General features: G+C 49.0%; 1 protein-coding gene across 3 annotated transcripts; it reads left to right on the forward strand.

Moving 5' to 3' along the window:
* Positions 1 to 417: 417 nt before the first annotated feature.
* LOC110476612 (serine palmitoyltransferase small subunit B) lies at positions 418 to 12,484 on the forward strand. 3 transcript variants are annotated; one of them, XM_021541708.3, is made up of 2 exons: positions 418 to 550; positions 10,243 to 12,484. In XM_021541708.3, exon 2 carries the CDS (start codon positions 10,271 to 10,273, stop codon positions 10,505 to 10,507), a length of 237 nt encoding a protein of 78 aa, XP_021397383.1. In that variant the 5' UTR covers positions 418 to 550; positions 10,243 to 10,270; the 3' UTR covers positions 10,508 to 12,484. The 3 variants fall into 3 exon arrangements, with proteins under 3 accessions (XP_021397383.1, XP_021397384.1, XP_021397382.1); XM_021541709.3 differs by lacking the exon at positions 418 to 550 and adding an exon at positions 568 to 660; XM_021541707.4 differs by lacking the exon at positions 418 to 550 and adding an exon at positions 638 to 1,119.
* Positions 12,485 to 13,920: the final 1,436 nt, after the last annotated feature.

A 13,920-nucleotide genomic window follows, 5' to 3' on the forward strand; every position in this document is an offset into this window, starting at 1 on the left:
CCGTGCTGTATTCCGGGCATTTCAGATGAGGTTCTGGAACCTGTCCGTCCTTTCTGCAAACCCCTCACCTGACACCTGCGGGTACCTGCTGGACGTGAAACCAGCCCAGATCCCCTCTGCTCCCGCTGGAACACCGCGCTGCGGCCCCAGCTCCTTCCCGCTCATCCCATTGGAGCCGGGATGCTCGCAGGGACCTGCGGCGCCCTGGGCAGGATAACCGCGCTGCAGGGCTGTCTGTCGCGATGGAGGCTGCGGTGTAAAGTCTGTCTGTCGCGACAGAGGGCTGCGATAAAAAGCCGCTCTGTGCGGGGCAGCTCTGGCGCATCTCGCCCGGGAAAAGCCGGGGAAAGACGGAGATCCAGGGAAAGACGGAGATCCAGGGAAAGACGGAGATGCAGGGACACAGCTGGCGTGCCGGAGGTGCCAGCCGGCTCCATCCCACGGGTTTCCCCGGGCCCGGCTCCGCCGCTCCTCCTCCCGCAGCGGCTGCGGCAGCGGGCGGGGCGCAGGGACCGGCCCGGGGCCGCGGCCGCGGAGCGAGGGGCGGGAGGTGAGGAACGGGGAGGAGGGCAGGAGGAGGGAGGGAGGAAGGGAGGGCGAAAGGTGGGGATTTAAGCGCGGGCAGCGCCGGGCTGGGGAGCTGCGGTGCGCGGAGCGGAGGTGAGGGAGGCGCGGGGCCGCGGTGCGCTGCATCGCGGTGTTCTGCATCGCGGTGTTCTGCATCGCGGTGTTCTGCATCGCGGTGTTCTGCATCGCGGTGCGGTGCATCGCGGTGTTCTGCATCGCGGTGTTCTGCATCGCGGTGTTGTGCAGCCCGGTGTTGTGCAGCCCGGTGTTGTGCAGCCCGGTGTTCTGCATCCCGGCGTTGTGCATCCCGGTGTTGTGCATCGTGGTGTTCTGCATCCCGGCGTTCCCGCATCCCGGCGTTGTGCATCCCGGCGTTCCCGCATCCCGGCATTCCAGCATCCCGGTGTTCCCGGTGCCGGCGCCCATTCCCCGCTCAGCTCGGCTCGCCCAAGGGCATCGCTGCGGAGCCGCGTCCCGGAGCATCCCCCGGGCAGGGGCCGCTGACCTTGGCGAGCGCGGCCGCTGCCACGGCGAGTCCCCCCCGGCGGCTCGGTAAGGAGCGGGGGGAAGGCCCGGGAGCGGGGCTGGCAGCCGCAGGAGCCCCGGGGCTGCTTGCTGTGCCTCCCTCAAGGGAGCCGGGGCCGTTCCTGCCGCACCTGCCGCCTCCAGCGAGCGCTCCGGGCTTTGGGGCGTCCCTGCCGGGCGGCGATGAGATGGGCTGCAAGGTCCCTTCTCAGCCAGACCGTGCCGCGATTCCGTGACTTGTTGCTGCAGCCCTGCAGTCGGGGATTTATTCCCAGGCGGCAGGAAGATGGTTTGCCTTAGGGATTCCCTAAAAACGAGTCAAACACCGGGAATGGGAAGGTCGCGCTGGGCGGGGGGGATGGAGGAGGGAAGGAAGGTGGCTGTGCTGCTCACAGCGCTGTGCTGGAAATGCTCATCGCTGGCGGGTTTTTCCTCTCTGGTTTTCTCCCAGTTGCTGGTGGCTGCCTTCTGTAGGAAGCAGGTGCAAGTCCTGCCTTCCCTGTTGGATAAACCCTGGATAATATGGAGGAGAATCCCTGCAATAAATGCTTAGGTTCTGCTTAGTCAGCACAGGGCTCTTTGGGGGATTTTAATGTGGATTTTAATGCTTTAGGAATTGGGATGCTGGGTTTCCTTTCTCTGATGAATATCATGAGCATGGTACAAATAACTGCAATTCCATGGAGTGATTTCTGGCGCAGGTTTAGTGGGGAGAAGCAGGGAAGCTGTGCATGGAGCATGGACATTATTCCAAGATTCCAGCTGGAATGGGAGATGTTGAAAAGCTGCCTGGGGAGCAGCCTGGGCCCACGGCAATGCTTGTGCCACCCCTCTGTGCCCAAAGAGCATCCACAGAGCTGCAGCTGCCTGGGAGGCAGCCAGGGCTCTGCTCTGGGTCCTGCCAAGCCACATTTTTATGGAGCTTTTCATTTGTTTTATGGATATCAACAGCTTTGTGTGTCCAAACCTGTTTGCTCACAGCGAGGAAGTGCCTGCAAAGGAAGCTGTTCCTCACTGCATAGATGGGGTTAAATCTGTGGAAAAAGTGCGTTTTCCCTTTTATTTCTTATCTGTTGCAAGTCCATTTTTGCTTCTCCTCTCTCAGAGCAGTGACTGGAGTGGTGCAACTCTGCTTCCTTTGATGAGATCTCAGGGAAGATGCACTTGCACAAGAGTTTGGTCTCATTTTCCACTAATACCTGTCATAGCTGTGACAATAGTCACCTCCTCACGTTGCACACAACCCAAGCTGTTACTTTCAGCTGCCTCAGAAATGACTCAGAGCAAAGCAAAGAAGTCTGAATAAAATAAGGGCTACAACTGAAAGTAGATCTTATTTTAGAGCCCAGACATCTCAGTTGTTGTGTTGGTAGATTGATGTGTTTACACAACCTCCTGAACTTGGAAGCCTATGAAGAATGTAGATGATGTCCCAAATCTCACAAGGAACTGAGGTTTGTCACCAGCAGCAAATGAAAACCCCTCTGAGATATTCCTGGTGCAGTTCTTTAAGAACTCTCAATTTTTAAGTGCTGGCAATTTAAACCTGGTGCTGGCCTCCATTCCTAAATTTGGGGTTTCGGTTGGGAATAGTTCTGCTCAAAACCACGTCCCTAAATTATACTTACACTCAAAATAGAGGGGAAGGTTTCCCTTCCCCTGGGATTCAATTTGCCATTTTCCCATCTTCTCTGGCAGAGCTGCTCTCCTGCTCTGCCCCAAGGTACAAATCCTGGCACAGGGGGACGAGCCAGAGCCCAAACCATGCCCAGGAAAGCTGGAAAGGGAAAGATCTGTGCCTAAACTGCAGGGAGCAGCTGGTTATGTAAGGAAACAACTGAGGAAACTTCAGGGGAGGGAAGAGCAGGAAAAATTGTTGAAAAATTAATTTAGCCTTGGAAGAAAATGGGACAGAGCTGCTCCAGGAATGTTGTTACAGAGAAGCTGCATCTTCTCCTTTTTCTGTTCCTGAGTAAGGAGAGGATTGAGCACTGATAAATCAGCCAGGCTGCAAAGTCAGGGGTTATTTTGAGCTGTGCCTTTGCTGGGAGCAGCCTGTCAGGGGGCAGGTAAGGCATGAAATCAGCCCAAATTTAACTGCTTCCAACTGCTGTGCTGCTATTGAATTTTCCAGAGCAGACCCCTGTGGGTGCTTGCAGAGCAAGCAGGGTCAAAAACTGGTGGATCTCATTGGAAAGGAGTTTTCCTTATGGTTGTAGGTCATCATAAACCCCATCTGTGCACTCAGCTTAACCGAAGGAGAAAATCCAGCAGCACTCTGGGTGCTGTCCCATGCAGCTGGCGAGGGAGGCTGACAGAACCCTCTGCTCCAGAAGGCAGGCAGAGAATTCCAGCACCAAACCCTGTTTTGGGAGCCCAGAATTGCAGCAGGAGGAGCAGACACACAGATCAGGGTCCAGGTGGGGACGAGGAAGTCGGCTCAGACTTTGTGCAGGTGTGGCACTGCCACTCGAGGAGGAGGTTGAGGTTCCAAGGGGTAACAGGAAATCTTCCTGGGCAGAGAAATCTCCTGGGCTTTGTGTGCATTATGTGGCGTTTGAAAGAACCAAAACAGCACCTGTGTGCTGCCACGGAGGCCAGCAGGGAGGAAATTGGGGCTAAAGATTTGAAAGATGCTGGAATTCCCTCTCCTGAGGCAGGTAAAACAGAAACAGGGCTGAAAACATCATTGCTCTTTCTGCTTTACCCCTTCCGCTCGTGGAAGATTCTTTTTTTTTTCCAGCAAAGCCCACAGGCTCAGCCAAGCCATGCCCACCCACGTGTGGGTGAATTCCAAATTCTGGGAACTTGGATTCTTGGAATTCAGCCTCAGAATGGCTGAGTCATGTGCAGCACCAACATTTCCCCAGCTCAGACCCTCATCCTGGTGTTGTACAGGACACGTGGAAGGGATTTGCATTTCCTGGAGCTCTCTGATGGATGGCCAAGGGGGCTGAGGGAGACAACCTGGGATTGCTTCGCTCTGCTGAGCACTCCAGAATTCCAGGGGTGGTTGTTTATCCAAATCTGCAAGACAAGGTGGTTTTCGAGGTGTAGCCTTGTCTTCCAGCCTCACCCCTTCCACTCCTGGAAGATATATATTGCCACACTGTGACACGAAATAACTCACAGAAGCAGGCTGCAAGGAAAGAAAAAGAACTCAAAAAAGTAAACTTTATTTTCTGACTCTACTGTGTATACAATAGCAAAAGTGACAGTGGATTGGAGAGTGAAACTGCCACCTCTCCAACCACACTGGTCAAACCAACAGTCTATTAATTTACCTACAAAGAAGAATGCAAAACAATCATTATTTACATGAACACGTGTGAGAAAACTCTGTTGAAACATGTAAATATCAGAAGGCATAGGAACTTTTAGAAGAACTTTAAAACTCTCAAAAGAACAGGGAGACAATTTATATTTTTCTTCCAGCAAACCCCACAGGCTGTGCTGTGCACTCCAGGATTCCGGGGAGGTTTATTTATCCAAATCTGGCAGTCAAGGTGGTTTTTGAGGTGCTTCTTGTCCACAGCGGGAGCTGTGCTGGGATTGCTGCTGCTGGAATTTCCTCCCTGGGAGGACAAGCTGGAGGTGAAATGTAAAGATCCATGTGGGAATGCTGAAGGAACCTGAGGGCTTTGCTTGCCAGGAGGGGAAGGCAGATCCCAGGCGGAGCTGCTGCTCCATGGACATGGGATCGGAGCCGCGGGGATGCGACAGAGCAGGAAATTCCCAGGAAATTCTGGGAATTGGATGCCCTGGAACATGCTGAGGTGGTGATCCCAGGAAATTCTGGGGTTTGGAATTCCCAGAACAGGCTGAGGTGGTGATCCCAGGAAATTCTGGGGTTTGGAATTCCCAGAACGGGCTGAGGTGGTGATCCCAGGAAATTCTGGGGTTTGGAATTCCCAGAACGGGTTGAGGTGGTGATCCCGGGAAGTTTTGGGATGTGGATTTCCCAGAACATGATGAGGTGGTGATCCCAGGAAATTCTAGGATTTGGAATTCCCAGAACAGGCTGAGGTGGTGTTCCCAGGAAATTCTGGGATTTGGATGCCCTGGAACAGGCTGAGGTTCCCAGGAAATTCTGGGATGTGGAATTCCCTGGAATCTGCTGCCTCATCTCAATTTCTGCCCAACCATTCATCCTATCATTCCTTGTGCACCGTGCTTGGTGCTCACTGAATAGAACATGAATGGAAATGCCTGATGGAATGGGAATGGGAATGGGAATGGGAATGGGAATGGGATTGGGAATCCCTTCCTGGTTCTGCTTGCACTTGGAGGTGTCACCCTGCATAAAATCGCTGGGATCATCCCAGAATTATGTCAGCATTAAGAGGGACAAGACAGTGCCTTGGAAAAATCAGGATATTCAGCAGGACAAGCCCATGGAACACAGTGAAGTTACAAATAAGAACAGTTCCACAGCAATAACTTGCAGATCGAATTTCTATTTCAATCCCACGGAGGTGATTGCCCATTTAGCTCCTAATATCTGAAATTATTTGCAGATCAGACAGCTTTAAATTCAGTCTGGCACTTTGCCTGCTTGTGGGTGCTCAGGGCTGGTGGGGCTGGAACCCCCTCAGGGACTTGTGGAAGGATTTTATTGAAGCTCCAGCATGAGAGGGAGCTTAAATAAAAAATCCTGAGGGAATTTTTATTTCAGGATGCTGCAAACCCCATCCACTCTTGCTGCTGGGCTATCCCAGCAATTATTCAGCAAATGGCCACTTTTAGCCAATTAAATATTTGTATTTTGGGGATGGATTGATTGTTTGCTGCTTTTATTTCTCACCTCGTCCCTGCTTTCCATTTAAAGCAGCAGAGATCACCTGTTGAATGATCATGAGGTCATCTCCAGCTCCAGGCTTTGTTTTTCCCCACTCCAGATGAACTTTTCCTGAATATATGCTGGAAACTCTTTTTTCCTGGATGTGTAACTCAACCAACCCCTCCTGCTGAGGGCATCAAGTGTTTTTCAAGCATTCTTTGGAAACCAGTCTCTCCCAGTTCCCCTGCAAGAATGTTTCTTCCCACAGGAATTTCCCAGCAGGAGCTGTCCGGCCACGGGTCAGATTGAAAATGTGACCAAAATTCCCCAAATCCCAGCTGCTCAAGGCAGAAATTACATATTAAAGCACCTAACACTGGAATCTTCTAACTCCCAACTAGCTCTGACTCTGGCAGATAAGGTCATTAATAAAGAAATTTTGGAGATTAGGCATGCTCTGAAATGACACCATGATATTTGGATGATGATTTATCTTTTCAGCTACCCTAATCAGAGACATGTGTCAACAAGCAAGAAAATCAGGCAGCACTTAAAACACTAAAAGCTGCTTTACAGGTTTCTCTTCTTGCATTTTTTTTTTCTCTCTCGGAGGTGCAATGCTGAAAATAATCTGAATATTGCCTAACAGGAGCTGAATTCTCTTCATTTCACTCATAGCTGGCTGTAACAGTCCCGTGGCCCCAACATCATTGAATGTTTCAATCCAAATTTGTAGACAAATGAATGTTGAGTTAAAATTGCATAAGAACAAATGATCTCCTGCTCTGGAATAGTGGGAAGTGATGAGTGAATAACTCGGGGTCCTTTCAATTGGGAGTGCCAGCTGGAATAGAATAAAACACAGACATGGAAGTGAAGCCTCTCTAGGACAAATCCTGTTTAAAATACAGATTTTTAGCCTCCAGATTTTTAGATTTAGTTTGCCTAGTAATCTGCTATTCCCTTTGATTGCTGCTACAATTAATTTGGGTGGTAAAGCTGCCACAGACCTCTGGAGATGTGGGGTTTGGGGCTCCTCCTTACTCCTCATAATGTGTCCAGAGGGATCTGTGTGACCGTGCCACGGGGGAGCCTTGTCTCTCATTGCCTCAGCAGCTGCTTTAAAATGTTTTTTTTTTTCCTTTCCCCTCCTGTGTTTTCCTTTATAAATGATGCAGCTGGAGCTGTGTTTTCCCTGCACAAAGTGCAGTGTGTCAGTGGTGAGGGCACAGACTGCAATTTGCTTTTGCCTTTTACTTATCCCAACCTCCAGCATTCATTAGGAGACCACAGAGCAGGAAGGCAGCTCGTGTTCCTCCTGGAATTCCAGAGTGCCTGGGGATGGAATTACTGCCTGCACTGGGAGCCAGGCTGCTGCAAGGAAATGCAATCCCCAGGCTGGAAAAAAAGGTGCCAAGGGCTTTGGTTAAATTCAAAGGGCTGCTCATCATTTTAACTGCCTCATCCTTTATTCATGTGGCTCTCCAAGGGGTAATGGTGAGGCTGCAGCCTGGAATATCTAAAATCAGCCTCGGGGGTGTTTTTCCTGCCTGTGGCAGTCCTTGTCCAGCTCTGGATGGAGATGCAGCAGCTCTGGTCACTCAGACACCCCCAGCAGTGCTCCAGCCTTGCAGCTCCTCCGGGCAGGGCTTGGGATCAGAAGGGATTTACCCACGAAGGGATGAGTTTAACCAGCAGAGCCTGAACCCCAGTGTAAATCCCATAATCCTGGGAGTGAGGGGGTCCTTCTTCCTCTTCTTCTTCCTCTTCTTCTTCTTCTTCTTCTTCTTCTTCTTCTTCTTCTTCTTCTTCTTCTTCTTCTTCTTCTTCTTCTTCTTCTCCTTCTTCTTCTTCTTCTTCTTCTTCTTCTTCTTCTTCTTATTCTTATTCTTATTCTTATTCTTATTCTTATTCTTATTCTTATTCTTATTCTTATTCTCCTCCTTCTTCTTCTCCTCCTTCCTCTCCTCCTTCTCCTTCTCCTTCTCCTTCTCCTTCTCCTTCTCCTTCTCCTTCTCCTTCTCCTTCTCCTTCTCCTTCTCCTTCTCCTTCTCCTTCTCCTTCTCCTTCTCCTTCTCCTTCTCCTTCTCCTCCTCCTCCCCACTGTACAGGAAAGGGTTTCACCCCCTCAGTGGAAAATGCTGCTTTTTTTGCAGAAAGTCTGCACAGAGACACTTTTGGCTCCCAGGGAGTCCCACTTTGCCAGTTGGGTCGCTTTCATTGAAGGCTCTGCAGTAATTCCAAAGCTTTAAGGCCTTGGAACTCCAGAACTCTCCGGAGTTCTGCTTCCATTCATGGCTGGCCAGGGAGCTGTGGTGCCTTTCTCCCCAGCCTGAACCCCTGCAAGAAAAGCTGGTCACAGACACAGCCACTGCTACATTTAAAATGTTCATCTGTCCCCCAAAATCATCGTACAAACTTTCTTTCTAGGCAATACTGGAAGATGGAAGTGAAGGAAATGCTTTGGGATTAGTGGGGAAAACTTCCCTTTAGTAAATCCCACATCCCCCCGGAACTGAGCAGGAAAACACTGAATATTGGAATATTTTTGACCTGTATCAGTGGCCCATCCTTATTTTAATCCCAGACTGCAAATTTCCCAGTGCTGCTTTAGGATTTGTTGCTTTGAGGAACAGCCAAGTTCTGCTGCCCCAAGCTCACTGTGAGCACCAGGCTGGAGGGGTGTGAGGTCTCCAAGCCTCTTTGGTCTGGCATTTTAGGCAGCACGAGGGTAGAAGAAAATGGGACATTGGGAGGTTTTCCAGCAGGGAAATCTGATGAATTCCCTATGGACTGATCTGCTTGGAATGTCCTTAAACCCCAAAATAACAGAATCCCTCTGTAAAGCCTTGAACACTTTCTTATCATTCTATTTTCTCTAAATGGATGCTTTTAGCCTGCATTTAGAGATTGTTTCCAATGCCAAAAAGCACATTTAACAATGAACAGTGAAGGCAAACCCTAGTTCCTGTTTAATTCTTGCTCAGCCGTTCTCTTTTCCAAGTGGAGTTGGGAACAATGAATGCATAAAGGCATCACCCAAGAGAAAAATCTTTCCTAGACTTGTAATTTCCATTAAATATTCTTTTAATCTCTAAAATTTTTCATTTCTTTGGAATGAGCTGCAAAAAAATCCTTCTGCAATCAGCGATTACTTTTTTCTCCCTCTCTCTTTCGTAACTTGGCTTTTCTTTATTCCCAACAATTGCAGAGCAATAAAAATGATTATCAAAAGTAAGCAGAGGAGTTTTTACAGGGCAATTGTTTTAATCTTATCTTTATTCCGGGACATACATGGAATTTATGGAACATTTCTGGAATTGATGGAACAACTATGGAATTTATGGAACAGTTATGGAATTTGTTGAACATTTCTGGAAGCTGGGCCAAAGCCTTTCCTTTTAAATGCCTATTTCCCTGATCTCCACAGGGAACAAATAGGAAAACACACCTGGAATGTGGGAATTGCTAGAATCACAGGAAGGTTTGGGTTGGAAGGGAGTTCAATCATCCAGTCCCACACCTCCCGTGGGCAGGGACACCTTCCATGATCCCAGCTTGCTCCAACATGACCTTGGACACTTGCAGGGATGGATCAGCCACAGCTTTTCTGGGAAGTGGGAATGCCCAGCAGCTGCAGAACCCAAGAGTTCCCTTTGATCCAGGAGAGCTGGTGGCGCCTGCACCTCGGAAAATGAGATTGTGTAGTGGTTCCACAGGATACTCCAGCTGTAATCCCCATTTCCCTGTCAGTCCAGGTGCTCTCCAACCCCCTGGAGTTGAAGATGGACATGAAGAGGGTGAAGGACTGTCGCCCTGATTCTTAAGATTTTCTAAAGCCTTCTGAGTTTACATTCTGTTGGAGAACTTTCTCACACAACTTTCTGTAAACAACCTATTGTTTTGCATTCCTTCATAGGGGTGGAGAAACTTGATGTGCAGGTGGTTTGTCCAATGTCATTGGAGAGGTGGCACCTCCACTCTCCAATCCACTGTCACCTTTGGAAAAGCATAAATGCTGGAGTCAGAAAATAAACTTTCTCTTTTTCACCTTGCAATAGCAGCAGCTCGTGTCGTGCTTTCACGTGTCCTACAGTGACAGAGGACTCCCTGTACTGGCTGTACAACCAGCTGTAATCCCTATTTCCCTGTCATTCCAGGTGCTCTCCAACCCCACAGGAGCTGACGATGGACGTGAAGAGGGTGAAGGACTACCTGTACTGGCTGTACTACCAGCTGTAATCCCTATTTCCCTGTCATTCCAGGTGCTCTCCAACCCCCCCAGAGCTGAAGATGGACATGAAGAGGGTGAAGGACTACCTGTACTGGCTGTACAACCAGCTGTAATCCCTATTTCCCTGTCATTCCAGGTGCTCTCCAACCCCACGGGAGCTGACGATGGACGTGAAGAGGGTGAAGGACTACCTGTACTGGCTGTACTACCAGTACCAGCTGGTGACGTGCAGCTACGTGCTGGAGCCCTGGGAGCAGTCCATGTTCCACACCATCACCGTCACCGTGCTGGCCATGGTGGTGTACACAGCCTACGTCTTCGTGCCCATCCACGTCCGCCTGGCCTTGCAATTCTTCTCGCAGATTTTCGGGCCCCAGGCCGAGAGCGCCGTGCTGAACTGAGCCGGGCCCAGCAGGGCTCAGCAGCTCTGTGAAATGCTGATCCTGCTGAAGTTTGGCTCTTAGGAAAACCCTGCCTGCTTCCCCCACGGGCTTGGAGCGGAGCGAGGCACCCAGCACGGCCCCTCTTCCATAAACGCTCTGGGAATGGCACCCAACTCCTGGAATGGCACAGGATCCACGCAGCTCCAGGTCCTGGAACAACACAGGATCCACGCAGCTCCAGCTCCTGGAATGGCACAGGATCCACACAGCTCCAGCTCCTGGAACGGCACAGGATTCACGCAGCTCCAGGTCCTGGAAGGGCACAGGATCCACACAGCTCCAGCTCCTGGAACGGCACAGGATCCACACAGCTCCAGGTCCTGGAAGGGCACAGGATCCACACAGCTCCAGCTCCTGGAACAACACAGGATCCACGCAGCTCCAGGTCCTGGAACAACACAGGATCCACGCAGCTCCAGGTCCTGGAATGGCACAGGATTCACACAGGTCCAGGTCCTGGAAGGGCACAGGATCCATGCAGCTCCCACCTCCAGCACCAAACCCCATTTCCAGTTTCATTCTTGCTCAGCCAGGCTCTTTCCCAGTGCTGCTTTAGGATTTGTTGCTTTGAGGGATATCCAAGTTCTGCTGTCCCAAGCTCACTGTGAGAACCAGGCTGGAGGGGTGTGAGGTCTCCAAGCCTCTTTGGTCTGGCATTTTAGGCAGCACGAGGGTAGAAGAAAATGGGACATTGGGAGGTTTTCCAGCAGGGAAATCTGATGAATTCCCTATGGACTGATCTGCTTGGAACGTCCTTAAACCCCAAAATAACAGAATCCCTCTGTAAAGCCTTGAACACTTTCTTATCATTCTATTTTCTCTAAATGGATGCTTTTAGCCTGCATTTAGAGATTGTTTCCAATGCCAAAAAGCACATTTAACAATGAACAGTGGAGGCAAACCCTATTTCCTGTTTAATTCTTGCTCAGCCGTTCTCTTTTCCAAGTGGAGTTGGGAACAATGAATGCATAAAGGCATCACCCAAGAGGGAAATCTTTCCTAGACTTGTAATTTCCATTAAATATTCTTTTAATCCATGAAGTTTTTCATTTCTTTGGAAACAAGCTGCATCCAACTGCTCTGGCAGAGGCTGTTTGGTGGTTCCTGACACCCAAAGTTCTTCCAACACGATCCAGGGGCCAGATTAGAGGAGATAAAAAATGAGGATCTCCAGCAGGATTGGAGTGCTCGGGTGTGGCTGGTTGGTGACTTCCAGGCTTCAATGGATGGGAGAGGAACTTGGAAGAGAAGGCAACAGGAGGATGAACTTAAATCCATCTTTTTTCACATCTAAGTTCCTGCATCTGAGTTTGGATGGTCTGAAATATTTTCTTTTTGGAAAAATATTCTACATCTCCTCTTGCAGTTTAGGAAGAAGCAGCCCTGCTCTGTCTCAGTGCCCTCCTGCCTTCTCTGGTGAAAATCAAAATCTTTTCTTGCTGCTCCCACTCACCAAGGCAGCAAAGTGCAAATCAGCACCAGGGGAAGAGGCTCCAGAGTGGAAACAATATTTTAATACCTGCAGGGAAGGCTTAAAGAGATTTCCTTCACAAAGAAGAAATTAGATTTATTGCCATTGCCTGTGGGGAGGTTTTGGAACAGTGGGAGGTTTGTTTGGTTTTCACTCCACACAAATCAAACGTGGGTGCCAAATCATAAATTACAGCTGCACTCTGCACGTCTCTACCAGCTGATGCTCCTGTTGGTAGAAGCGAGAGTTCAAAATGTAAATAGCTTTCAAATGATGTTTGCACAGTTCTAGATTAAAAAGAAAACCCTCTCAACTTCTTTCTCAAGCTGCAGTGGGCTCCTGCATGCTTCAGAGCACAAATTTGTTTGGAAACGAAGACATGTGGTGAAGGTTGCTCAGATCTGAACATGTGTATGCAGTTTTTTCAGCCAAAAGAAAAATAAAATTTTATTCTTCAGAAACGACCTCTGGCTGCATGACTCAGCTCTTCTGTGCTTTCCACTCATTCATAAATACTCTGGATGTGTGTGGGCCAGGTTGGCACTGTGGCAGAAGGATTATTTTGTGGTGAATGTTTTGGGGAGAGGCTTGAGAATCTTTTAAAAGGATCTGGGGTGAACTCCAGCCAAAGAACTCTCCTGTTTCTGGAGGAAAATAAAAAAACTGCTCTGATCTGTTTCAAATTAAGTCATTTACAAATACCTGAGTGTGCTGAGGGCTCAGCTGGGAGCTTTGAGCTCCAACAGGAGATGTCCTGATAGTTTATCACAGTTGGGAACCTGCGAACACGAGGTGCCGAGCTGTAATCACACCTCGAGTAACAAACACAGCACTGGAGGGGATGAAAAATGGCAAAACCTGTGACAATTCCTCTCCAAAGTGTCTGTAAAATAGAGTCAAGGTTACAATCCCAACATTGGAGGTGAAAAGTGGGAATATTCACTTAGCAAGTTGGTATAAATTCTGTCTCCAAGTGGGTTTAAATTCTATCTCCACAGATTCTGCTCATCTAGAAAATACGATGATGCGAGTGCCAGGGCACTTCCTCATCAGTTCTGCTCCTTAAAAATCATTTTTAATGCCTTAAAAAGTGGATTTCTCCCCCACAACATCAAACTCAGCTTTCAGAGCACAAGGAGAAGTTTTTTCCAGGAATGCAAAGGTTGGAGCTGCTATCTCCAGTAGCACACACCTGATGGAATATTGCTCTTTAAACATTTCATTTGGCAAACAGAACCTGGAGAGGACTTTGTTCCGGATTTCCATTGCCCTCCCATGGTGGGATCCATGCAAAGCACTTTTCTTCCTTATTGTGCCTGTTCCCTTTGTTTGGCTTTGGGAGGTGCAGGAAGGAGCAGGAAAACAGCAGCAGGTGCTTTTTGGGAGGGTTTAACCAAGTAAAAACTCATTTGTTGTGTGAATTCTTCACATTCTTCACTAAATTTTAATGGGTTTAGGCAAGAGGTATTTATTAGGAAGGAAAGAAGCTGCTGAAAACAATCTCTGCTAAAAACCTTTTGAGATTTTCCCAACTCTTTTCACTTCTTGCATCCAGAAAAGCTGGAATAACTCTCCCTATGTAATATTCCAAATCACTGGGTTCCAGCAGAAGACTTCAAAGGATTTCTGGCACTCAGCAGAAAACAGAAGCATTTTTTTTTTCCCCAGCTGAAAGAGAGAGGGAGTGAGATAACACTTTCGACAGCTTGAGACCACACCACAGCTTAGGAAACTCCTCCAGCTCTGAAATCCTTTTCCCTGGGGAAAAAAACCCATTCCTGGATGATGGGAAGAGGTTTCCATGGGATCCCAGCTGCACACTAAGGTGGGAGGGTGGAAATTTGGAGCTCCCAGTAACACCAGTATGCCCAGTACATGGGTGACAGCTCTCTTGTGAGGG

Source organism: Lonchura striata, chromosome 9, assembly GCF_050655825.1.
Source record: "Lonchura striata isolate lonStrDom1 chromosome 9, ASM5065582v1, whole genome shotgun sequence".
Taxonomy (NCBI): domain Eukaryota; kingdom Metazoa; phylum Chordata; class Aves; order Passeriformes; family Estrildidae; genus Lonchura; species Lonchura striata.

What these genes read in the sequence shown, in the direction of transcription:
- LOC110476612 (XM_021541708.3), top strand. Translation starts at nt 10,271, where the DNA reads ATGGACGTGAAGAGGGTGAAGGACTACCTGTACTGGCTGTACTACCAG.